Genomic DNA, 25,562 nt, shown 5'->3' with positions numbered 1-25,562 from the left:
GTTTGAGAAGAGGTGGTGTTTAGGTGGAGTGGGAGATGAGTGAGAATTGGATTTGCCAGGTGGTGAGCCTTGTGTTACTTAAAGTAGAGAAGCGAGATTATTCTTTAAGAAAAAGAAATAATAAAATTTTGAAAAATAAATAAAATAAAATTTTATTTAATTAGATTAAATTAAATTAAAAATATAATAATAAATAATAATAAAAAACCTTGAATATTATTTTCCCCTTTATAATATGTACAAAACATCAACATGGGTGTTTTTATTTGATGTCTATCATTTATTTCATATTTTCAAATACATATCTTGCATTGAAAGTTTTGCCATTGACACTGCATTTAAAATCTGGAATAGGTGTCATATTTAGTTACATTTATTATTCAGGTTTCAAGGCTCTATTCTGTTAAGCCTGCCATACAGATATACATTTCTTCAAATAAATAATGTTTTATGCAAGACAGGAGGTAGAAATACAGCTCAGTGCCTTAATAAGGGAGTGTATGGGTGTGCCTGTGTTTGTGTGCAGGCAAAGTGTGTATGCGTGTACATCATTAAAATTAGGTACATACATATGACTGTATCCAAAATGTGCCTTTACTGATATGGAGTCAATATCATCACTTAGTGAGCACACCAAAAAGACTTTCCAAAGAATAAAACTCCAATCTGACACAAATATTTATATACTTCAAAACCCAGTATCCAGAGCTACCAGATCCATCAAGTCTTTTTTTTTTTTATTTACCACCCATCCACAACCCCCTGCAAAAGAACCATTCCAACACATTGTGTGGAGCCCAACCTCATGACAAATTTGTCTGTACATTTATTGCAAAAGACTCTTCTCGTCATCAGAGTCACAGTGCAATTTACACCTCTTATCGTACAGGATCTGGCTGCTGAAGCCAGTGCACTTGAAACATGTTCAAAACCTCAAACTCAAATTAGGATGCAGAGGCATGTTTGGAGCCATCTGGCATAAAACTTTGGGAGCACTGCGCGTCTTCGACCTGCCCCTTCAGCTACCTATAAACACAAACACATTTCAAATGGCTACTATCATAGGTCTCGGGTGCAAGAGGAAAAAAAGTAAGAAGCATTGTCAAAAACATGCAGATAAAGACATTCTGAGGACATGTTATTTAGTTACACAGACGGTCAGGATTGAATGCACAAGGTTCCTGTTGTATTCGGAAGGCTGTAGCAAAACATGCACATATGCAAATCAAACCACTGTGTCCAGGGGCCACCCACAGGGAATACGTTTCAAAGGCTGAGCATGTGTCTGTGGCGTGCATTAATGTCAGTGTTAAAAATGCTGGCTGCCTTTTCTTTTTTGAAGGCCAGTGTGGAGGTGGAAAAACGTGGAGAAAGTGGGCATCTGAATTGAAAAAAAAAAAAAAAAAGAAGACAAAATCAGCAACTCAGTTAAGGGTTTTTCCATGTGCAGCCTCATCTGTTTATCTTACATTGGACTCAGCTAGCTATGTTTATTGAGATGCTTTTTTCTTTTATAAATGGAAGACAAAATAAGGGTTTCTGTGATCACTTCACCTGAGCGATCCTGTGGATGAACAGCAATGTACAAAAGGGCCAGAAGCATATTGCAACCCATAATCATTATTATAATTAGACTGAATGTACATGTGAGTAAGTGGTTGTTGTAGCATGAATGCCAGTTGAGATCTGTCCCCAGTCTTGAGGAAGATATGTGTTCAGATGAGTTTTGAGAGAGGGAAAAAGATGCTTCTGGTTGTTTGTCTCCGATTTTTTTCTTCTTCTGTTCGAACCACCAGAAATAAGCATCTAGTGACTGTTTCACTGATGTTGAAGAGTGGAGTAGCGTGAGCTCTGGGCTGATGTTCAGAGTGATAAAGAGCACCACTGAATAAGGCCATTTGCACAGTTGGCTTCAGGAAACGCAGGTGACAAAGAGGAAAAGGAGGGACGATAGATATCTCCACTGCACTGCCTCAGACTCTCCTTTTAATCAGCCTCCTATTCCCGTCTTCCTCACAACCTTGTCAACCTCCTCCATCCCTCCCTTATTCCTCCCCTCCTCACAGCGCAGACTCTGAGTAGAGAGCGCCTGATGACCCATGTGGTGGATGAGGTGTCACTAATCGACGTAGTGACAATGAGGACGAGGAACTTAAATCCCCACAACTGCGCAGGTGGATCCCCTCTGGCACCCGACCGCCGTGGTGCCTGTTGTGTCGACTGTCACTATGGGAGTGGTGGTGTCCACGGCGATGAGGGTGATGGGCGTGATGGGCGGGGTGTCCTCGGCTGGCGTTCCACGGGGTCAGCAACACCTGGAGGGGAGTTTTTCCAAGCACAAATTTAAGACAAAAAGCAGGTGGATTTACTCGCAGGAGCACTGAATTATTCTGACGTGGTGGCGTTAAATCAGAAGTGGTGTCATACTTGCTCCAAGGGCAGGTGGTTGGTGGCAGCACCCTCAACTCCACTCCTCCTCTTAGGCCCCTGCCCTGTGCTCCCAGCATGCTCGGAAGAGGGTGACAGGTTGCGTTTGGAGCGCTGCAGGAAGCGAGCCACCAGACCCCGAGTCACCTGAAGAATCAGTCAAGATGATGAAATACGAAAGTCAAACAACAAACCAGCTTTGGCTTTTGTATTTTCAGATATTTGTTGCTTCTGTATCAGCTATTTTAAGACGAACCTTAAGGTCTCCTAGGGAACGGTGACAGTCTTTAGGTAAACGCAGTGGAGAGGTGGGGGGAGGTTTGGAGGGGACCTGCAACCCTGTGGCTGCTGATTTCACGCTGCCTTTCCTCGGTAGAGCTGTGGCAGGAGGTAAAGAGGTGCGGGGCAGCAGACATGCCTCAGAGGACGGACCTGTAAGAGATGGAGTCAGAAACAAACAGATTTTAGATACAGAAGCTCAAAATCAAGCTTCTTTAAACAGAAAAAGAGAACACATTGATCTAATTTTAATGACTTTACACTGGCTGCTCATTTGTTTTGGGATTGATTTAACTACTTTCAAAGCCCTTCACGGCCTGGCCCTAGAATATATATCAGAACTATCTTCACGTTACCCTCTGATCCTCAGGCACGAACCTGCTAACTGTTCCCACCTCATGCTTCAAGACTGAAGGGAGCCGAGTGTTTGCCTTCAGGGCTCTTCAGCTGTGGAAAGACCTGCCTGAGGAACTCCTGCTCGCTGCATCAGTATCTCCTTTTGAATTATTTATAAAGACTTATCTTTATCGAAAGGCTTTCCTGTATTTTGCCTTCACATTTCAGGTTTTATTCTTAACTACTGAGTTACACTGCACCGTACTTGAGACATTGCACCTCTGACCTCTGCTCTATTTTACTTATTACTCACCCACTGTTTTTACATCTTTCCTTGGTGTTTTAATGATGTTTTTAATCATCAATTATTCTTAAGTTTACTCCTCTTTTTCCCATCTGCTTGCCTGGTAAACCAAACATAAACTCTGTATTTTATTATTGTGTTTTATGTGTAAAGCACTTTGTAATGCTGGTTTTGATGAGTGCTATACAAATAAACTTTATTATTATATAGCTGAATTGAACCTCAGCAAGAGCCAAGCCAAACACAATACTGAAAAAACTACTAAAAAAAAAAAGGTTACAATGCAAAATGAACTCCCTGACTGCATTTTTAAAAAGGGGAAATGAGAAGGTCACTGACATTTAACAGCAGGATCACTACCTTTCTGACATCAGGTTGGCACCACAAGACCTCATACTTAAGTCCTCAAGAAACAGCTCAGAATACACAAACATTCTGGGTGTAAGCAGGCAGCATTTGATTCTATCTCTGTCAGCTGTGAGATTCTTTTTGGAAACTGTGGTTTAGCACAGAGTATTGGATTTACTGTCTATAATAAAATATGTCAGACTGTCCTCATGCTCTGTGAGAAACAATACAAGCATATGATTGTGTTGAAATGTAAAAGTCAATATTATAAATCTTCTGTAAAAGGTAGAGGTACAATGAGCTACTTGAACTCTCAAAGATGCAGGTTCATAGAAAGTGCTGAAGGAATGAGTCCTAACACCCGGACATGAGTTAGCATTTATGCACTCTTGGCTCCCTCGTCTCAGAGTCAGAGGGTTTTTTAAATGGGTTTTTGGTTAGATGCTTGACATAAGGTCTGTGGTTAGCACAAGCTCAAGAGACTTTCACATTTTCAGCTTTTACATATCTTATAAAAGGTGGTTGCTAACAAATGGCTAAATGAGACTGCAGAACATCATCACGCCACACATGGCTTAACAGCCTCATTGTGGTGACAACATTGAAGTCATACGACTGTAGTGTAGTTTGATTATCGCCTAATGTTAGCTTTATATCTCTGATGATTGCATTTATGCTTAAAAAATTGAAAAGTGGTGATCATATAGATAACCTTGCTGAACAAAACATGTAAGTATCATAAACTTTTGTTTGCCACAGATCATATTTTCTGTATTTTCTGCAAAAAATCTAATATAAAAATCCAATTTGCTTTTTGACGAGGGAACCAATGTGACACCAACTTCCATCCCTGCAGCACAATATTGTGGACTTCCTGCAGTAAAGCCCAGTAACCACTGCAGGTCATTTGCTATGTCCCATGACATATCCCATTACTTTGCTACGTGAGCTTTTTCACAGGACAAGAATCGCAACATTCATAAATCAGGATGTGTGACATGTAAATGAGGAGCTAGTGAGGCACATTATTGTTTGCAAAGCAGAATCTAATTTATCAATCTGTAATCAAATCACTGCTAATTTAGATGTTGCGGAAGTACAGTGGATTTTGATAAATCACACGCGCACAGGGACAGATTTGCACGTCTCCTCCGATGTTTCAATCTGCACTTGTTTGTAAGAGATAAATGGCGGCCATTAGGTGCAAATGGGCTGAATTGTGTCTCATCTAAACAATTTGGAGGTATTTCCTTTTGGGCTTTTTTGTCTATAATCTGGCAGTTGAATGTCAAAAGAGACAGAGAGGAAGAGAGAGTGATGACATGCAACAAAGCCAGATATTTTACGCTTTAGATCACTGAGCCACCAAAACATCACATCCTAAAGCCGTGCAGATATAAGCTCTTACCTGTGTCCATAGATACTTTGCTGCCTCCAGAGCCAAAGTCAACTACAGAGGAGATACAAGGACAGGTTATAGACACGGAAATAGTAATGTAGGTGATGTACTCCTTTTTCGTGTGGGACTTACCTGTATCAGTCGAGGAGCCGAGGCCTGGCTCACTGTGTGACCTCACAAGACGCAGGAGTCCTTCACTACCCCTCCTCACACCCTCTCCATCCTTCTCACCTTTACCAGCCCTTCGTCGAAGGTACAATGGTTGGCCCGGGAGGGGTGGCCCATTACCCGGACCACCACTCTGCTCACTGGCAGCTGGGGGCAACGAAATGGGAGGAGCAGGGGAGAATGGGGCAGCTCCTTGGTGTGAGGGAGTGGAGGGGCGAACTCGAAACTCTGGGACAGAGGACTGCTGCGGAGATGTGGATTTCCCTATTGCTTCCAGCTGGGAACAGCTACTAGCTAGCATGGCCTGGCGACGCAATACTGGAGACCTGCGGGACAAGACAGGAGAGCACAAAATAACACCACTGACTGTACAGCTTTGACATTATTAAACTGTGCTTGCCCTCACCTGTATGTGGTGGTCGCTGTGCTGGGCGAAGAGCACGAGTTGGACCGCTCTCCTCTGATGAAGCGCCTGGCTCTCGGTCCTCCTGCCAGAGGACTCTCTGGCGTCTGAGACGGGGGACCACGAAAGCTGATGTACTCCCCACTGTCTCCTCCGTCTCCCCCCTCGCCAGAGTTCCTGTTGCCTTTGTCCCCCTGAGTCCTCAGCCCGACCTCCATCAGACAAGAGTCCTCAGAGGGGGAGGAATCATCAGGGATGTCCACAATCTCTGACATCAGCAGAGATCCACTGTCCATGGACACTAATGAAGAAAGGTAAGTCTTTATTATTAATAATATCAATGTGTCTTTTTAAATAAAGGTTAGACAAAAAAATGCTGCTGTCACAAAAAACAACTGAATTGCTTTCTATTTTCCCAAGAGGCTAGTAACCAACAGCAACACAGGACACACTGAATTTTGTTTACCACAGTTACCCCACTTGTTCCACCGTCTGCCGTTTTAACTACCGGGGATTGCACATGCAAAAAAACTTGCACTGATACTCTTTGGTAATTGGGGATAGCTACTGATAGTTGTGGAAAACAAAAGTGCTATCTTCTTCCTGTTTTGGTTCTGCAATGGTTGATGCACTTCCTCTGAGCCATAAATGGAGTCTTCATTTTCCCTGGAGGTTGTTCCCAGTGGCAAACAGAATTGCATCGTGAAAACGAGGATTATAGGGAACCAATCGCACATGGGAGAAGTCTTTGTTCTCCCTGACAGAAATCTATCCATTTTAACCCAAACCACGACTTTTTCTCTAACCTTAAAGAGATCCCATCGGGTAGAAAGCCCTTGAGGAAAATTTCTCCCAGCTGCAACCCAATCTAAACACTGAGTCATTATTCTATATACTTCATACTGATAAGTTAAAGCAGTAAAACTTGCCTATTCCCACTTTAAAATACACACTCCCTGATCCTGATCCAGGACCCCAGAGCACCTCCAAATCCCCTCCTTTCAGCACATTGCTGACATTTAAAAGCTCTTCTCACCTTCTCCACTGAAGGCAGTTGAAGTCCCTCTCTCTCCAGACAGCTCAGTGCCATGGGGATCAAACACTGTTGCCTTGACAGTCAAAGTAGACAAGGATCAGCATAGGACATCACACATAAAACACACACAGGTACACACACACACATCCTCACCTGGCTTGCAGCTCTTTGTCCCATCACAGCCTCATACGGAGGAGGGCAGTCGGTGGGGTAGAGAGGAACAGGGCTCTCCATGGAGCCATTGTAAGTGATGCTGGGCGGTAACACAAATATAAATCATTTTCTTTGTATTGTAATTGCGTGTATGATTATTACTCACTGTGCACAAGTGATGTGTAATAATACGTATTAGGTGTGGTACCTCTGAGCGTCTGTTTCAGAGCTGCAGGTGTACTCAGGAGGATAGTACGGGGGCGGAGGGATGGGTGGGACAAACTCCTCAAAGTCCATGATGTTGGTCAGGAAGGCGTCCTGAGGAGTGGTGCATTCTGGGTTGACTGAACGAGAGCGATGCGGGGCCAGCTGGGCGGGGAGAGTGGGAAACACATCGCCATCATACAAAGGATTTAACTAACTGCAGCATTTGTACAAAATCTGTTCTCAAATCTGCAGCTGTGTGGTTTATTGCTGAGCACTTGTCATTTATGGGGGAAAAAAAAGCCAGTCTGGTAAATGTGAAATGTGCTGTGTCTACTCACCAGGTGCACGAGGTCCAGGGAGAATATGTGGATGCTGCACGTCACAGTGGACAGAGTACAGATGATGGTGGAGAGAATGCTGAGACCGCATGCACTGAACAAAAGGTCCTTTAGAGAGATATGCATTCAGAAAATCAACATCTGACAACATAGAGGCATTTTATTGGTAAGAATATGTCACATTTATAGGATAGTTTGACTTTGTATTTCCCCACTGAACTTCAGTGGAAGGCTAGTAATAAAAAGAGGGAAGTCTGTATTTTGTAAAAACAGTATAACTCCAGAAGATATCCACTTGACTTGTCTTGATTTTTGCATAAAACAGGGACTGTGCTGTCTCCCCAATCGCTTTATATCTTAATATTGTGTATGAATACTGAGGCAGTATTACAGCAAGGAAAAGGTGTTTCAGTGAGCATGTGGGCACCTGTCTATTATTCTAAGATATACTTGAGAAACTGTGAAGCTACGATACAGTGACAAAGACACATCCTACCCACCTTCAGCTGATGCCTGACTGAGTGACAGTCAGCATTCAGGTAGAGCACCAGGGTCTCCTCTTCTGTGATGGAGCAGGAGTGAGTGGGCGCGCAGCACACGCACACACCATTCTCCACCTACACACATTCCCATACACAGAGTTTTAGCGTGAAGCGCTGGACCACACACTAAAAACATATTTCCAGTTATCCCTGACACGTTACCCATGCTTCTGGCTGGAAGGGCATTCCTGCACGAGGCACAAGACAACACTTGTATAATGTTGTGTACCTGGCAGGTGAGCATAGACTTGACCATCTGCGCGTTCTGACAGGAGAGCATGGAGCCGGCCAGGCTGAGGATCACACACACCGCAGACAGCAACATGAACAGTGACACCTGCGGGGGGGACACAGAGTCATGTTTTGATTTGACCCAAGGTGTCAAAACTCGTGCCACAGAGGGCCGAGAGCGTGCAGTTTTATTCTTCCAACCAAAGGCTCTGCCAGGTGACTTCACTAATAAACAGAACTTCAGCCAGCTAATCAGCAGGCCCACACAAAATCTGTGCACAGAAATGACGCCTCAGCAGATTTTCCGCAGATTGAACAAAACAAAAGTTATCTTAAATGTGTAGGGTTGGTTTAGTGGCATCTAGCAGTGAGGTTGCGGAACTAAAACGTCTCCCGTGTGCCAAGCATGTAGAGGAACTGGTGGCCGACGTGAAAACGTGAATGGTCCTATCTAGAGCAGTGTTTGATTTGTCCATTCTGGGCTACTGTAGAACAACATGTAAGTCTCCGTGGAAGAGGACCTGCTCTGTATGTAGATACAAACAGCGCAATCTAAGTGAATGAAATCGCAATGATTTTATTTTTTAGGTGATTATACACTGGAGGAAGTTGTGAATATTATATACCATGTCTGCCGATAGATGCCCCTTAAATCCTACACACTAGAGTTTTAAATGAAGATGGTTTATCACATTACAACCAAAAATAAAAACAAAACATTCTGCCAAATGCTGAAGATTTTTATTCTGGATCAGCGCTGTAAAATGTAAAAAAAAAAAAAAAAAAAAAAATCTGCAGGTTTTCTTTGGGTCTGCTCATCACTGAAGAACTTGGATTGGTTTTTGGATGCACACTTTTTGCCCTCCATGTCATTTCCAAATTGACTAACCTCAAATTAGCCGTGGGTGTCTTAGTTTGAGTGTAATTTTACTGAATTAAATACATGAATATGCAAAATAAAGGCTCAAAGTAAAACAGTATTTTTCATGTAAAAATATGAAAACATTTTACAGCTACTCCTTAACATAGGAGCCCTTTAAAGCGCAGGACCCACTTAAAGGCTCTTTCATTTTTCAACGGCTGCTCCTAAAGTCATGAATAAACTTTGAACCTCGTCTTTTAAGACAACAGGATGAGAAGTCCCTAAAGTGCTCAGGTAAGATGGATATTTGACTATGTTCAATTCCAAGACATCAAATCTGCTCAAGAACAGCCACTTAAGGAAACATGTGGTGGGATAGTTTTGTCAACCTGTCACGTCAGTTTATATCAGTGGTTCTCTACCTTTTTCATGTCTAAATCAATATACGTTAGGTCATTGACCCCCATTTGATAATATTTTGCTTCAGGGATATGAACAGAATTTGGTATTTAGATATGATTAGGATTAGAATTTTATTGTTGTCAGCTTCAGTTGAGGAGATAACTGTGGAGGAGGTGAAACCTGTGATCAGAACAGTTATTTTAATGACTCTTAATCACAAAGGGTTCACTTCTATCATGAATTAACAGTCTCATGTGTAGCATTTAGGGGCATCTATTGGCGGTAATAGAATATCATATTCATAACTATGTTTTTAATAGTTTAGAATCTCCTGAAAATTAAAAGAAAGTTGTGTTTTATTACCTTACAATGAGCTGTCAATTCATGGAAAGGGTCCTCTCCTACAGAGTTTCTACAATAGCCCAGAATGGCCAAATCAAACACTGGCTCTCGATAGTGCCATTTTTGTTTCTGCATCAGCCAAGCTTGGCACACAGGAGAAGTTTCAGTTCTGCAACCTCACTGCTTGATGCCACTAAATCCTACAGACTAAACATTTAAACTATTCCCCATTTTTCTAGGGACCCCTCAAGGACTTGCTGAGAGCCACCTGTTTATTTTATGCTTCATAGTGCATATCCTGGAGCAACACCTGAGTTTTTTTTAGGCTCCCGTGGTCCTCTTTACCCTCAGTGACACATGGTTTTACACCTACAGCCGAGAGACTGGAATGCTCCTTTAATCATGTAGAAACATACATACCACCAGCGTCAGAGGTCTCCTCCATGAGATTATTCCAACTATCCCTGATGCCACCACCTGCAAACACACACCACATGCATCAGAACATCTTTCCCATTATATTTTTAATACTATATGTTCTCAGTCAGATTCACACTTACAAAGAAGCCAGCCCAGAATGGACAGGACTGCCTCACACGGGCTGAGGAGGTGAAGGCCATGCTGGTGAAGGAGAAGGCCAGAACCATGGCTCCAAGGCCCAGGTGGCAAAGCCCCAGGTACAGGAGTAGCCGTGCCCCACCAGGCCCCCGGCCCGACATGCCCCTGCGGCTGTCCGACCAGCCCCGAGACCCCGAAGCCGAAGCCACGCTGCTGGAGTCCGATGGCGAAGGCATGTCAGGCTCGTCGGTGTGTGCGGAGGAGGCTGGGAGAGCTTTCGCGCTTACACTGGGCTCATAAAATAAAGTTCAGCTGTGTGGGTAGACGTGCGGGCGTGGAGAAGAGGGAGAGACATAAATGCTGGCTTCAGAGCTCCACTCTGTCACAATTATGCACCAAGCTCTCCACTGGCAGGTGCCATAGGCTCTGCGCAATGCCCCATGGTGCGCACTATAGTCCGGTGAGTGAGTCCAAGAACTTTGTCAGCAGAAAGTTGAGAACTGAGCAGCCACTACACACTCGCAGCCACCGTACTCACCTCATATGACGTTTCAGCCATGATACTAAGATAGCTTCAGTCAATACAGTGTCTGATTCATCCCATGCACTTCACAGGCCACTATCACCTATACAGCCTATACCATTCTCTGATTAAAACACAACCACACTATTTATATGCTGCAATCTACACATCACTGTTATACTCATTTGCTTTATGCTGCTCCCTCCTCTCCATCCTCTGCCTTCCACCTCTCCCTCCTCTCGCCAGTGGCATTGCGGTAACTGGAGACCAGAGCAGGCCGCAGATTTTAAAGCATCCCAAAGAAAAGCAGCTCGCTGTTTCACCCCCAGCAGAGATGACACGAGCCGGTCAGTCCGTGTGTCCAATCAGGAGGAGCAACATCCGAACATGTGCGCTCCCCTCCCGCGACCTTATGTTAGGTCCTCATGCTGTCACGGCAAAAGAAAGAAGACGGTGTAGAGATCAAAGCCCCAAGATCACATCGGTGCGTTCGGGAAGCGAGACTAATTACCTCGACGTGGACAGGAAATAAATATCCTCCATCGATTTTCAAACTGCACCAAAAATAGCAGCCGGGCTGGAATTAATTTCTCCGTACAGGGTTTGATCTTTGACAACTCCACCTCGGGGGTTTTGCGGTGGTCCACACACGCACCTAGACCCCCCCTTCCTCCTCCTCCTTCTCCTCCTCCGCCGCCTCTTTCCTCCCTGCAGTCACGCGGGCATCCCTTTCAGCCCGTGTGTGTGTGTGTGTGTGTGTGTGTGTGTGTTAGTGTGTGTGTGTGTGTGTATCCGGACGTTTACCTCACTGCCTCCCACCACACGTCACATGAACATAACATAGCCCGTAGTCTACCTATGTCCGGGATGACATGCTTAAATCCATCCAAGTGAGTTATGAGTGATTCTTGGTTGAGGTGGCCCCTCCCTCTGCTGCTCTCACGTCTCCTCCTCTGCTCCTCGGCACAGCTCCGGCACTGGAGAAGGAATGTATCGTGTTTGCAAACCGAAACCTGCCCTGCGTGATGACAAGGCACGCAGGACGTGCAGGCAACTTGAAGATGCGGCAGAGCGCGCGCACACCGTCGTGGTGCTGATGCTGGGAAGGAGGGGCGGTTGCTTAGCGACAGGCTCCTGCTGCAGCGATGGGGTGAAAAAAAAACACTATCATGGTAATGACCGCTGTTTTGGGAGGATTGTGGTTAAAAAGAAGGCAATGGGGGTCCTAGAGGAGTCAGTGAGTGTCCCATAGAGGTGCCTGGTCTAATTTAGGCCGGTTTTAACAGCGTGTCTGTCAACAGACATATTTCCTGTCAGTGTCCTTGAAACACAAAGTCGCCTTCTGCTCTTATGTGAACTGCCTATTTGAATTTGAATTGAAATCCCATCTCACTTATCCCCGGCTTACACCACTACCACTATTTTCTGTCTTATCTGCTCTGCCTCCTCATGTAAAACTAAAACTATTATTATAACTAGTTTAATATTATTTTCTAAATTTTTTATTTGTTTAAATTCTAAAAAATATATTTAAAGGTCCAGTGTGTAGGATTTAGGGTATATATTGGCAGAAAGGAAACATAATATAATAAGATGTTTTCTTCAGTGTATAATCATCTGAAAATAAGACCCATCCTGTTTCCATTGCCTTGGAATGAGCCATTAATATCTACATGGGGAGTGGGTCCACATCCATGGAGTCTGCCATATTCTGCGGTAGCCCAGAAGGGACAAACCAAACACTGGCTCTAAATAGGGCCATTTGCATTTTTTTAGTTTTTTTTTTTTTTAGTTAGCAGTCCCTCAGCTACGGGGAGCATCTGAAAAACAGATTTATTTAATTTAATAAATTAAATTAATTAAAATGTATTATTTTTTTAAATTAATAAATCTAATTAAATTAATATATATACATATATATATATATATATATATATATATATATATATATATGTATATATTTTTTTTTTTTTCCTCCACATGAAACAGTTTTATTCTGTTTTTACTGGTTTAAATCACCTGGGGTCTAATTTATAAAACAATGCATACAATCCATACTAAAAATGTACGTATGGACAAAAGCCAAAAATAATGTGCACCAAAAAGCATTCAACAGTTTCTGCTATCAGGCTTCCACCTCACCATCTGCATCGCCAATTTCCTATCTCCAAAATGTTTGTAAGCAGGTTTAAAGTTTCTGCCACCAAGTCTGTTGTTATACATCACAACTCTTGGCTGTAATAAATGTAAATGGCTGCAGTCTGCAGTCCTCACCACAAGATGCCACTAGACCCCCCAAATCGTACACACTGGACCTTTAAAACTGTAAATAAAATAATGAGTACATTTGTAAAACAGATCATAGCAAGGACCAGAAAGTTGCAGTCTGAAGCCATAGCTTCCCAGCTGACATTTGTATGTGGGGCCCATGTGGGTACTAAAGGGGCTAAAGAAATGGGCCTTAACTAGGATTGTCCATGGGTTCAATGCCAGTCGCCTACATGGTTTGGTTTAATCAAGTGGGCCCCACTTAGGTTATGCTAGGGTTACCTGAGTATGAGGGGCCCATCTTTTTCGTCCATTTACGATCTATATGGGCCCCTCATACAAATTTTGGCTGAGTTATTACACCTGCTGTTCTCGAAATACAAGATATTCTTCATATGTTTGCAATTTAGCTATCTAATAATGTTCTGGTTTCCATTTCCTCCTATATAAATAACATTTACGTGAATTGACTTCAAACAGTTACAAAATTCATGAGCAAGCTATTGTGCAGACAACCCAAGCATATTCTGATTATGTAACTGTGCCAACATACAATTTCAAAATACACACTCATCACGTTTACTCTTTAGCATTTTTATTAGCAAGCGGCAGGTCTGTAAACTACATACAAAGTCTTGTGGCAGGTCTAAAAGACACTGAATGTGAAAGTAATGCATAGAAGGTAGATACAGAAAATACAGTATGTCTGTCCAGATCAGATGAGCACCCATAATCAGAGTCATTGTGAATGATCTGAAGTTGCCTGAGCAGGGAGACTGTCTTTTCAGATGTAGCTAATGTGTGGTAGTGTTTAGTAAGAGATTAACCAGGCACTTCACATAAAAGGCAAGACCCACTAAATCAATTCAAAATGAGGGACATGTGAGCGCAGCTGCTTCACCCACATCCTGTCCATTCACTTGCTTTATCCATCATTCTTTCATCTCTCCACTCATCTTCTCATATTGCACTTATCTCTGTTCCTATCATCCACACTCTTCGAGCCATCTGTTAAAACCAAGCTTGTTTACCACCAGTGTTTGTCTCAGATTCAACTCCAAACATCAACATGTTTAATTCATAAATGTAAAGAGCACGGTTTCAGCTTCTCGCATTATGTAACCCAAAAAATTTCCTCTCCTATAGTTTCAGGCTCTTTTAATATGAAATGGCATCTGCTCCTGTAGATTCTGTTGAATGCATTAAAATACTGAACCATTTCATTAGCTCTTGAAGAGTAAACACATTGAAATCATAATGAAATATAACATTTAAAAGCCTAATGTTCAGTCTTTGTGGGGATAAGGAACGGGGATAGGGGATTGGGGATAGGGATACGGGCTGTCAACTTGCCTGTGCTGTTGATGTAATATCATAGAAAACAACATGACAAAAGTGAAAGTGCATTGGTAACCTAATAAGTTTTATGACTTATTAATCGATTTATCAATTCTGTCCAGCATTTACACCATCTAACAGAATCTATGAGACGCCCGACCAGAAGCCTACTGTGTGCTAATCAAAACACTTTCCTCCTTCCTCTTTAAAACCTTTCCTCTGCCACTGAGCTCTTAAAGGCCACTATGTGCTCACATATAAGAAATGAATGAAATGGTTGCATTAAGCTGTCATTTGTTTACATAGCTACCCCAAAAACACACCGTTAAAGTCCTTTATATACATTAAGCAGTGCTGTTTTAGGAATGATAATGTGGTGATAAGCCAGAGAAAAACACAGCCCAGTCGCCAGATGAAAATGTTGGCATGGTACATGTCTGCATTACCATGGATACCTTAGATTTGTACATTTCCTATGTTATGTTGTATATGAGCTGACTTTGTCATCGAAAGGTGGGGGTGATGGTGGATGGCATGGCACCTAGGCAAGATGCCTGCCAAGCTGCAGACCACTGAAGACCACTGTTTGAAACCAACAAACAATAAAAACTGTTGTTTTTTAGCGAGTCATTGCTGCGTATTCCAGTGGCTTTTTAGCCACCAATCATGGGTCATTTTTAGCAAGACAGCCTCATTCCTCCACCAGGTATAGTGCCACAAAAAGTGCTTGTATTTCACGGAGACATCGCTATGTTTCAAGCCGGGATAGTACCAAGGAAAGTGCTTGGATTTTATCAAGATATCGCTGCATTTCAAGTTGGAACAGTGCCATAAGAAGTGGTTGTTTTTTATGGAGAGATCGTTGTGGCACCTGTTGGAAGATGGAAAGCAGATGTTTTTTCCTAAGAAATCGCTGCGTTTCCAGTCGGAATATTGCCTTCAAAAGTGGTTATTTTTTTACTGAGACATCGCTATGTTTCAAGCCGGGATAGTACAAGAAAAACGTTTGGATTTTATCGAGATATCACCCGCATTTCAAGTCGGGACAGTGCCATAAGAAGTGGTTGTTTTTTATGGAGAGATCCCTGCGGTACCTGTTGGAAAAGTGCTACGAAAAAGTAGATGTTTTTTCCTAATCAATCGCTGCGTTTCCAGTTGGAATATTGCCCCCAAAAGCGGTTATTTTTTTACTGAGATATGGCTGCCTTTCTGGCTAAGATTATGCCACCAGAAACAGTTTCATTTCAACATCACTGTGATTCCAGCAGCTTTGCAGCCACCAAAACTGCGTATTTTAAGCCAAAACATGATCATTTCCTAACCATAACCACATGGTTTTTGTGCCAAAACATGACCCGCAGCCTTGCTGGAATGAATCTGCAATATAACAACGTACAAATGTGACATATCCATGGTCTGAAGAAACGTGCAATACCAACATTCTGCTGAAATGGGTTGGAAATACAAGGCAGAAACAGAAATGTACAGCTTAACTAAACATGGTGGGAAGTGCTTGGTGAAATGCTGTGTCAGTAATCTCTCTATAGTCACACCCTGACTGCCACTTTGCAGCATTTTCTTGAATGACAATAACACTATCACAGGAGATGTGGCAGAAGATGTGTTCAATGGGAAATATAGGCACAATCACTTCTACAAAATTTCAGCTCATTTTTTTCTTGTAAAGTCAGCTTTTGGGTAACAAAAGTATAAAAGTAGTTTCGGTGTAAAAACCTGTGTGTATTTCATGTGTGAGCCCACCAGATGGAGACAGAAACCCTGCTGTACTGAATTTCTCCCCACTAACACTGATAGGCTCTTAAATTTGTATGTCGCTTCCTTGTGTGTGTTGGCCTGGGTCATATCTAGAGAAGAACACATTTGGAGGTTTTTTTCTCTGTGCTGCTTGTGATTTTCACCTCTCGACCTGTGGGGCCCTATCAAACACAGAAACACAGAAAGAGGAAATTACAGATATATTTTGTATTAAATAAAGTCTGTATATATTCAGGGAAGAACTAAAGCTTCAGTGTGGTATGATTTGGCATAACTTACTGGTTTCTTGCTGGATTTCTGTAGTATGTCGCTTGCCAAAGACAGAAAAGACTAAAAGACACATAAACAAAAGTTAAGTCTGCAGCATTTGTGTCATATAAACACATTCGTAAGATAAACTTTAATGACGTATGGAGAGACTGTTTTTTAAATCAATGGTTACATTCTGGCTCACCTCCTCCACGTTGATGCTGGACTTTGCACTGGTCTCAAAGAACCTGATCCCATGATCTTTTGCCAGCTGTCAACAACAGACACAGAGCAGATTACAGCAGGTCAGGATATGGCTAACAATCACTTCCTGCTTCTTATCTTAAGTACGTGCAAAGCGAATACATCAAAAACATGCGTGACACACTCTATCCCTTCCTCAAACAATCACTCCCTCTCTATTATCGCTTCTTCACAAGAAAACCTTTGACTACTACTCCTCTGTCTACGACAACACTTTAATGTAACAGTACAGAAAATATTACAACACATAGGGATCAGTTCAGTTTCTCACCTTTTCTCCCGTCTCCTTGGAAACTTTCCGCTTTGCTTCAATGTCGCACTTATTACCTAGTAACATCCGACTGACCCCGGCTGATGCGTTCTGGGAGAGAGGGAATGCAGTTAATTGATTAGGGCAGGCTGAGTTCTTATCTGCAAGAAAGTATGCTTAGCTAAGGGTGTGTTACAGAAGAGATCAAAGTGAAGGAAAGCAGACATCTTTACATCAAGTCTGATCTGATCAACCAGAATAAGTTACATTTAACAGCAGCTGCTCTGCAGGGAAACTGTCTCTGTATTTAAGCCCAGGATATCATCTTAAAGAAAAAGGTTCATTGAATCAAGTTTGGGCAAGTGGGTTCTGACACTGAGCCTCTACCATTTAACAAAGATCTAAGGTGGATACAAGTGCATCTTTTGTTTGTTTTGCTGAGACTGCAGGTATTTGGCTACACAGAGAGAATTTGCTGAGTGACAGCATTCAAATTTACTTTATATTATGTCCAAATAAAATAGAAAACATGGGGACAAAAATTTAATTTAAAGGTCCAGTGTGTATTTAGTGGAATCTACTGGCAGACATGGTATATTTTATTCATAACTATGTTTTCATTAGTTTTCAATCATCCATTTTTGTTTCCTTAGAATGAGACGTTAATATTCACGTTTGGCACATGGAGAAGTTTGAGTTCTGCAACCTTGCTGCTAGATGCCACTAAATCCTACACACTGGACCTTTAACAGCCCTCCAGCTAAAGGAGTAATTAACCCAGCCTTGCAGTGAGTTTAGATTTGATTTATGTCTGTAAACAGCTATCTGCATATGTATGCAGAATCTGTGGGCAGCAGAACAAGATTTTGTTATCAGAAGGGTGCGGTTCCTGTTTGTAGTCCAAGTAGTACTGACCAATCCCGTCTGAGCGGCAGGTTAAGAGTCCTTGTGGAGAGGCAGAATGCACAGGCCAGAATGCAATTTATGGGTTTAGCTTTATGAAAAAAATTGTCTGCATTTGTATGCAGATATCTGTTTATAGAGATTAGCCAAAAATGACCAGTACAAGATAAATCGACTCTCCACACCAGATGTCACAAAAGTTGTCAGGCTGATAGCTGATGGGTTTGGAGATTGAACATTGATCTACTAAGATTTTTTAAATATTTGCCTCTAGATGACAAGTTTGACCAAGTTTGTGCACACCATTTAGTGTTCTGAGTACAATCAAAAGCTGTTTAATGAGAAACAACCAAAGAATCACACACACTGATGGTTACTCATACTTATTCTATCTGATCAAAACATCCTTAACAAAGTGACTATGTGAGTTCTGGTAGAATAGTGGTTAAGACCGAACCATATAATGTAATCACAACACCTGTCTTCTTTTTCCATGTCACTACTCAACTGCCGAATATTGCTTAAAGCCAATACTGCCCAAAACATACTTTGAAAAAATAAAGGAAGTTTGATTGGCAGATAGTGTGCGAGATTCTTTGGTTTCATCTCCGTCAAGAGAAATCTCCTCTAAAACTTCTAAAATAAAGCTGAACAAAAATACGTTAAAAAAGAAAATCTGTCCTAGTTCCTCGTGATATCGCACAAACTTTAATGTGGTTTAATTGGGGCTGTTTTTAAAGGGCTGATTGACTTATTAACCAACTAATAGAATGTTAATTTGCAGGCTTTTTGATAATCATCTGAACATCTGACCAATTTTTCAAACAAAATTGTGAGCTGTTTTCTGCTTCCAGCTTCTCCAATGTGAGTTTTTGCTTCTTTTCTATGTTTTATATCACTGTATACTAAATATATTTGGGTTCTGGGAATTTATACTGGAGATCTTTCATCATTTTATGACATTTTATAGACAAAGTGATAAGAGGCAGATTAATCAATGATGAAAATAACGGTTAGTTGTAGCCTCAAAGAGACAATGTGTTACATACAGTAAGTCTCTGTCAGTGCACTCCCAGTTCGTGGAAGCAGGCAATTTACTGCTGTGGATGGGGGGCAGCAGCAAAACATATTTGAACCACCTAAAAAAAACAATAATAGCTTAAGGTCACACTATATTAAGCACATTTTCATCATTTTACCTTTCTGTCAGACAGCCCATTCCCATGGAGAAGACGGTAACAGCTTCAGTTCCCCATATATGTTCTCGTCAAAGCCACAAAAACAATTCTGGCTCACTGAGCTGGTCTGCCACTGACTCAGTCAGTTAGTTAGCTTGTGTTATTGTGTGACTTTGGTGAATCTGAACTAACGTTTTAAACATCAAAGTCACTCAATAACACAAACTAACAAACTGATTGAGGCAGTGATAGATCAGCAGCTTCTTTATTAAACAATGTCTGGCTTTGAAGAGGGTTGTATAATAGCTTAATTTTCCTGTTGGAAATCACTGTCTGACGGTAAAGTAAAGCAGTAAAATATTCTAAATATAGTGTAAACTTAAATTGATATCGATTTTTTTATGTGGTTAAAGTATGTATTGTTGCTGACCCCTACACAGCAGTAAACTGCTTAGCTTCCAAGCCTGACTCCAGCCTGCTTCTCCAAACTGGGGGTGTGGTGACAGACATCTACTGTGTGTAATACACTGTGTCAGAGAAGTACCTCATATGACCCCACTTCTTCCGAAAGAAAGTTCAAATGAAAATTAGTGGAAAGAGAGGAAATTTGCCATTCATGTGATTTGGGTGAACTGACCCTTTAAAATCACAGTTGTGCAATGACCCTGCCTTGTTGTTGCAGTGACTAAACGCCCGTACTCATGACTATAATATGTTTCCAACTGACTCAGCACTATGTTAAGTATTTCCAGGCTGCGGAAACCGTCTCACTTCTTTAATGCTCTTCATCCAGTTCTGGATGTTTTCGAAGGACTTGTCGTCTGTGATGTCGTACACCAGGATGATGCCCTGACACAGGGAGACAAAGAGAGAGGATTTAAGGAGTCAGTCAAAGGTGCGGAGCGAGCACAAAGGGACGGTGATGTCAGCCGTGATTATCCAGTCTGCTTGTTCTGCAGGCGCACTGTGCTCACCATGGCTCCTCTGTAGTAGGCTGTCGTAATGGTCTTGAACCTCTCCTGTCCTGCTGTGTCCCTGCACAAAGCACACGCAATCAAAGGAGGAAAAATGTGCACTGGTGCATGCAAATCATGCAAGAACTTGCAGGACGATGCATTTAAAGCTACAGCTGGTAACTTTTGTTAAAAAATAACCTGTTTTCATAGTTGCTGAAACTGTCAGTACATTCACACAGCACTGAATGACATCGATCTGCCGTCTCTATTCGGGATGCAGCTATCGATTCTTTTAGTAATCGATTATTCTATCGATTATTCTGGCGATTAAACGGATAAGAAATACTGCGTGTTTTCATTAAATTACTTTAGTTTTATTTAAGGGCAATAGTCATATATAAAAGAGAAAATAATAAAAGTCTCTAAAATTAGATAAATGAGGGACAAATTTGTTCTTACTCGGTGGAACATTGTGGAATCCCCTGCACAAAGCTGTCCGAAGCATTTTCTACTGTGTGTGTGTGTGTCTGTGTGTTTGAGTGTTATCGGAGGGACGGGGGGGGGGGGGGGGGGGGGGGTGCATGTGTCAGGGAGTGGGTAATCTGAGTGGGCGGAAGTTCGCTGCATAGATCAGCCTCTCATTGGGCGGAACGAGCCACCCGCTGAAGTCCCGCCCTACCACCTCCGGTTGTGTAGCAGTTTTCTACCGTTTTCAACACGTCCTTTACTAACTTTTGCGGTGTTTGATCTTGTGGGGATGTAGCCATTTTTCTGCCATGGTTCGCGTCCTGTAGGCGATATTTTTGTGGGCGTGTTACACCAAAACCTGTTTTCCCCCGGCAATATGTTTGCAAGCGCACCGTTGCTGTGGCACCGCCCGGAACGACTGTGATTGGTTGAAAGAAATACAAGCAGCCAGGGCGTTTTTTTCTCCAATCTTAAAGTGAGAGTCGGCCCAGCCAGACCTTTCTTTTCTTGGTGAGCGAGACTAGGGAGTGGGTGAATGAGTGAGTAAGGGGTGTGCGTGTGTTAATGTATATGTATCTAACATAATAATATGAATGGAGCTAAGGCTTTCACAAACTGACTCCAGCATTTTATATTCCATGTGTTGCTGTTCTCTCTAGCAAAACTTGGCTAATACACATCATACATCGCCAGCTAACGTTAGCCACCACATTGATTTCCGTTATTAATTGGCCATTATAAAGCTATAATACACGTACGTTCCTTACGTGCATTATGAACTTCAGCTAACAATTACTGATTAAGATTAAATGCACTTGAACGTGCGTTGACGTTACCTTGTGTCGGATCTGTTTGGCGAACTCGATGCAAACACTGAATGTTTTCTACTTAGATGATGGAGCACTGAGGATGTGCTATTGTGGTATGCTAACTCCGTTTCGCAATATACACGCAACTGTTTTCATTTCGTTTTAACTTGTAATGATCCCAAACCCTTGACACTTTGTTGTTTTCTTTGGCGTGTCTTTCGCTCTTTTCTTGTCCCTTCTTCTTCACTGTTTTGCCAACCACGCTACATCCACAGTACAGCTGTGCAGGCGATCAACAGCAAAAGTAACAAGTGTGTTGTGTGACAGAAACAAACGTCCATGCGAAACACAATGCACTGTATATTTGTACTGGATTTAAGGAGGATGCCTCAAGGCTTTTTAGTAATTGAATTATTCGAGTTCAGCCCTAGTCGCTATTGCCTTGTAGTATTTCGCAGCTGTCAATCACTGCTTGTGAACTGTGGTCAAACTGTCAAACTAGGCAGCAACAATCATATATGAATCAAGATTCAATCACGATATTGTATTGCCACTTTCTTGACTCAAATGAAACATATTTTAGTGTACTGTTTGGCTGTAAAATGAGAACGTTTGTGACCTAGCCGCCATGTTGTATACAGTTAAACGGAGTACCAAGCAGCGCCCACCAGCTGCACCAATTTAGTCATTTTACAGCTAAACTTTAAAAAAATGTTTTTGAAAGTATTTGAGGTGAGAATTCAGCAATGCAATAACAGAATCTTAATTCCTATTTAATCAGTGCTGCCTAGTTGACAGTTTGACCGCAACTCATGGCGCAATTGACATGATTGACAGCTGCTTTAGAGACTCCTCGGCTCTGACTGGTTGCTGCTGCCACAGTCTGATTCTAGCAAATGCCACTGGAGGCTGTAGGAGGGGAGGAGGATGTACTTCTTTCAGATTATAGTGACACTTTCAATGTTAGCTTCATAAAAGTTACCGACTGTGGCTTTAATATGTATTTACACTGCTATGGCAAGCTAAATTTACGTTGCCGTTTCCCACACCCTCGTGTGACATGAAGTGGCTCTCTGTGGCGGGCCGTGTGTGATGGATACTTGGACAATAAACCCTGTCATAAAGTCCAGATTTGGAGAACAGGAGGGAGGTTCCTCTTTTCCTCACAGGAAAATGAGCCAGAGGAAGAAAAAAATACACCAAAGCATTTCCAGAGAAGCAACCAACCGTCATCTCTTACCAGACTTGTAGTTTCACTTTCTTTCCATCCACTTCAATGGTTTTTACTTTAAAGTCGATGCCTGGGGAGAGCAGAGAGGAGGATGGGTGGACAGGGAATGAGTTAAATACCTCAGTTATTAACTAAACACACACACACATACACATTACAAAATATATAGGTCAACCTCACACAGGGTGGAGACTAATCCATGGTGATTTTGACCCCTCATTGCACTCCCATCCACAAACACACATACAGGAAAGACTACAGCCCTGCAGGACACAATGACTTAGTTTTTTCCCTGCTGGATGGACAAGCTGACAGACAGACAGACAGACAGACAGACAGTGAGGGGCAGAGGAGGGGGGCTGTCCTGTGAAAAAAAAAAAACCTGCATGCCAGAAAGCCAACCATTCTTCTGGGAACGTCGAGATGGTAAAAGAGATAGGAATGAGGGTGGGTGGACCTTCTGAGAGCCAAGTGAGAGGAATGAGATCAGAGGGAGAGATGGGGGAGAGGGTCAGGGAAGAGATGGCACCCAACGAGAGGAAAACATGCAACAGGAGGAAATCAGACAAACAGATAAGAGACAGAATGAAAAAAATGAGAGCGCACGGACGAGTTCGGGCATGAAAGCAGTCTGGGAAACCAGTTTGTGCAGCAAATAGAGGAAGAATAATAAGTCAGCATTCAGCAAACATTCGTCTTACTCATGTCCTAAATGTCACAGAGGCCAGTCATAAGCTTGTGCAGAACACCCTTTAACATTACACGTACCGATGGTGGAAATGTACGTGGAGTTGAAATTGTCCTCAGCAAAACGTATGATCAGACATGTTTTGCCCACTCCGCTGTCCCCGATGAGTAACAATTTGAAAAGGAAATCATACTTTTTCGCCATGGTCGGAGCTGTTTCCACAAAGTTAGGGCTGAAATGGGAAAAGTTGGAGTTGTCCCTTTCTGGACGCACTTTTCATCCGACTCCACTCTTCAGGAATCTTTGTTGTATAGTGATTTAAATGAAGCAGGATTTTTAAAACTCCATGTAACGAGTGGTTCCTCTTTGCCTTTTTTTTCCTCCCAGACTTGTCACCGGTAAATTCCGATCCCCCTCAGTGCCTCTGTGCTGTTTGGACTGCGCTGGCTGAGGAAATAAACTCCATCCAAAGTTTAACCGTCTACTGTCGATCAGTCCTCAACGCCAAATCTAGATAAGATTCATTTTGCTTTCACCCAAAAGTCCATTTAACTCCGTTTACACACGCACCGGGGTGGCTACGTGTTTTTTCTGCCTTCCAAAAAAAAAAAAAAAAAAAAGCTTGGTTGGCCCAGATCCCGGATCCGCTGAGACTACGTAGTGTGGGAGTGCTTCATGGGAGTAACGGCTCAGACCTGCAGGTGCTCAGGATGGACACAAGATGGCGCCATTTGATCAGAGAATGACACTACACCTGAGGAGACCTGAGCGTTGCCAGGGCCATATAAGGATAGTCACGTGATATCAATTGCCGGAAGTCAGAGCTTTTTTTTTTTTTTTTTAAATTAAATTAATCATATTTCAAATCAGGTGAACACTAACTTTCTGATATCTACCATCTGCATCATTTTTAATTATGATCTAAATGTCTTCAACCAGGGGTGTCAAACTCATTTTAGTTCATGGGCCACATGCTGGGGACCAGACCAGTAAAACCATTGCACATTATCCTAAAAATAACAAACACTTTACATTTGTCACTTTTTTGTTTAAAGAAGTACATTTTAAAAACGCTAATCCATTTATAAACCAGATGACAGCCTGTGATGTCAGTTTTTCCACATTCACTCAGTCTACTACTCACTGTCACTACATGTGCATTTTCCCACACATTTCCTCTCCTGTGTCTGAATCCTGACATCACCACACCAAACTAAAGTGAAAGAAAATACCTGTATACTGGTCAGGGTGGAAAAGCCTCTGATGCAGAGAACGAATTAAGACAGCTACTCAGTGTTTAACTTGCTCCTGAAACCTGGTACCTCTTAAGCAGGATTTCTACTTGTGTGGCAGACCCTACGCCGTAACCTACAGACATGGCCTACGCCGTTGTGAGCATTTATACTTGTGTGGTGGTGTGTCTGTGTCACTCTGCAGGTACACCTCCAAAAAATTAGATGGCGGCAGGGTTTCTGTGAAGTGCTGTAAAGTTAAATGATTCGAAGCACACATTAAACATGGCTTAATAGAGACAATTTCAAACACAAGTACACAAATCAGCTTAACTATAACTTGCAGCATTCACAGACAAAGCATTTGTCTTTATCTGGACACATTTACCCCACAAATACAACATGCTAATGTTATTAGCACAAGCCTATGGCATTTTATATTGTATAAATTAGCCTAGCAGCAAGTGAACTTTTCCTCTACTCATATGAAGCCAGGGACAGCAGCAACATTTAACAAAGGTAACGGTACAAAATTCAGCTCCATTACAACTCACAAGGTTCACCAACAAAACAACTGTCAACAAATACAACATGCTAACGATATTAACACAAGCCTATGGCATTTTACATCATATTAATTAGCCTAGCGATGAGCAGATATTGCCTCTGCTTTTATGAAGCCAGGATAAATCCTGAAGTATAAATCCCTTAAGGATAAATCACACACAAGACCCATAATGCTATTTTTCGTGGAGGCTTTATTGTCTTCACAATTTATTGTTTGTTATCAGTGAAATTAAAGTAAATAAAAGCTTTGTCTCCACTGAGGGAAATGGCTTCAGCTTACAAAAATGGACAGGAGGTCTGCGTCGCGTAGTTACATTTCTAGGGAGGTGCACATCAGGCTACGGCGTAGGGTAGGCTCTTCGTTGACGTAGTGCTTACGCCGTAGCCTATGCCGTAGCCTATGCCGTAGCCTGATGTTACTGCATTAATTTGACACAGAAGTATAAATTCCGCCTTAGCCTTCACAAGTGCATCACTATTAGGTGTGCAAGGTCATCCAGTGGGTCGGATTGGACCCTTTGGCGGGC

At 42.3% G+C, this 25,562-nt stretch overlaps 2 protein-coding genes across 2 annotated transcripts; both read right to left on the bottom strand.

Annotated features, from left to right (window-relative positions):
- Positions 1–259: 259 nt before the first annotated feature.
- Positions 260–12,180, bottom strand: fam189b (family with sequence similarity 189 member B). The gene is made up of 14 exons (XM_033641582.2): positions 10,338–12,180; positions 10,198–10,254; positions 8,170–8,277; positions 7,899–8,015; positions 7,399–7,506; positions 7,062–7,222; positions 6,854–6,953; positions 6,701–6,773; positions 5,668–5,965; positions 5,226–5,587; positions 5,103–5,144; positions 2,684–2,859; positions 2,428–2,574; positions 260–2,315 (listed from the first exon to the last, which is right to left on the bottom strand). Exons 1-14 carry the CDS (start codon positions 10,569–10,571, stop codon positions 2,061–2,063), a joined length of 2,238 nt encoding a protein of 745 aa, XP_033497473.1. The 5' UTR covers positions 10,572–12,180; the 3' UTR covers positions 260–2,060.
- A 1,524-nt stretch (positions 12,181–13,704) lies between these two features.
- On the bottom strand, positions 13,705–23,865 carry rab13 (RAB13, member RAS oncogene family). The gene is made up of 8 exons (XM_033641494.2): positions 23,317–23,865; positions 22,558–22,618; positions 20,059–20,119; positions 19,856–19,933; positions 17,025–17,114; positions 16,695–16,760; positions 16,520–16,570; positions 13,705–16,401 (listed from the first exon to the last, which is right to left on the bottom strand). The coding sequence occupies exons 1-8, from the start codon at positions 23,438–23,440 to the stop codon at positions 16,330–16,332; spliced, it is 603 nt and encodes a 200-aa protein (XP_033497385.2). The 5' UTR covers positions 23,441–23,865; the 3' UTR covers positions 13,705–16,329.
- Positions 23,866–25,562: the final 1,697 nt, after the last annotated feature.

The sequence above is a fragment of the Epinephelus lanceolatus genome, chromosome 10 (genome assembly GCF_041903045.1).
Source record: "Epinephelus lanceolatus isolate andai-2023 chromosome 10, ASM4190304v1, whole genome shotgun sequence".
NCBI lineage: Eukaryota > Metazoa > Chordata > Actinopteri > Perciformes > Serranidae > Epinephelus > Epinephelus lanceolatus.
This window is presented reverse-complemented; position numbering and strand designations above follow the sequence as displayed.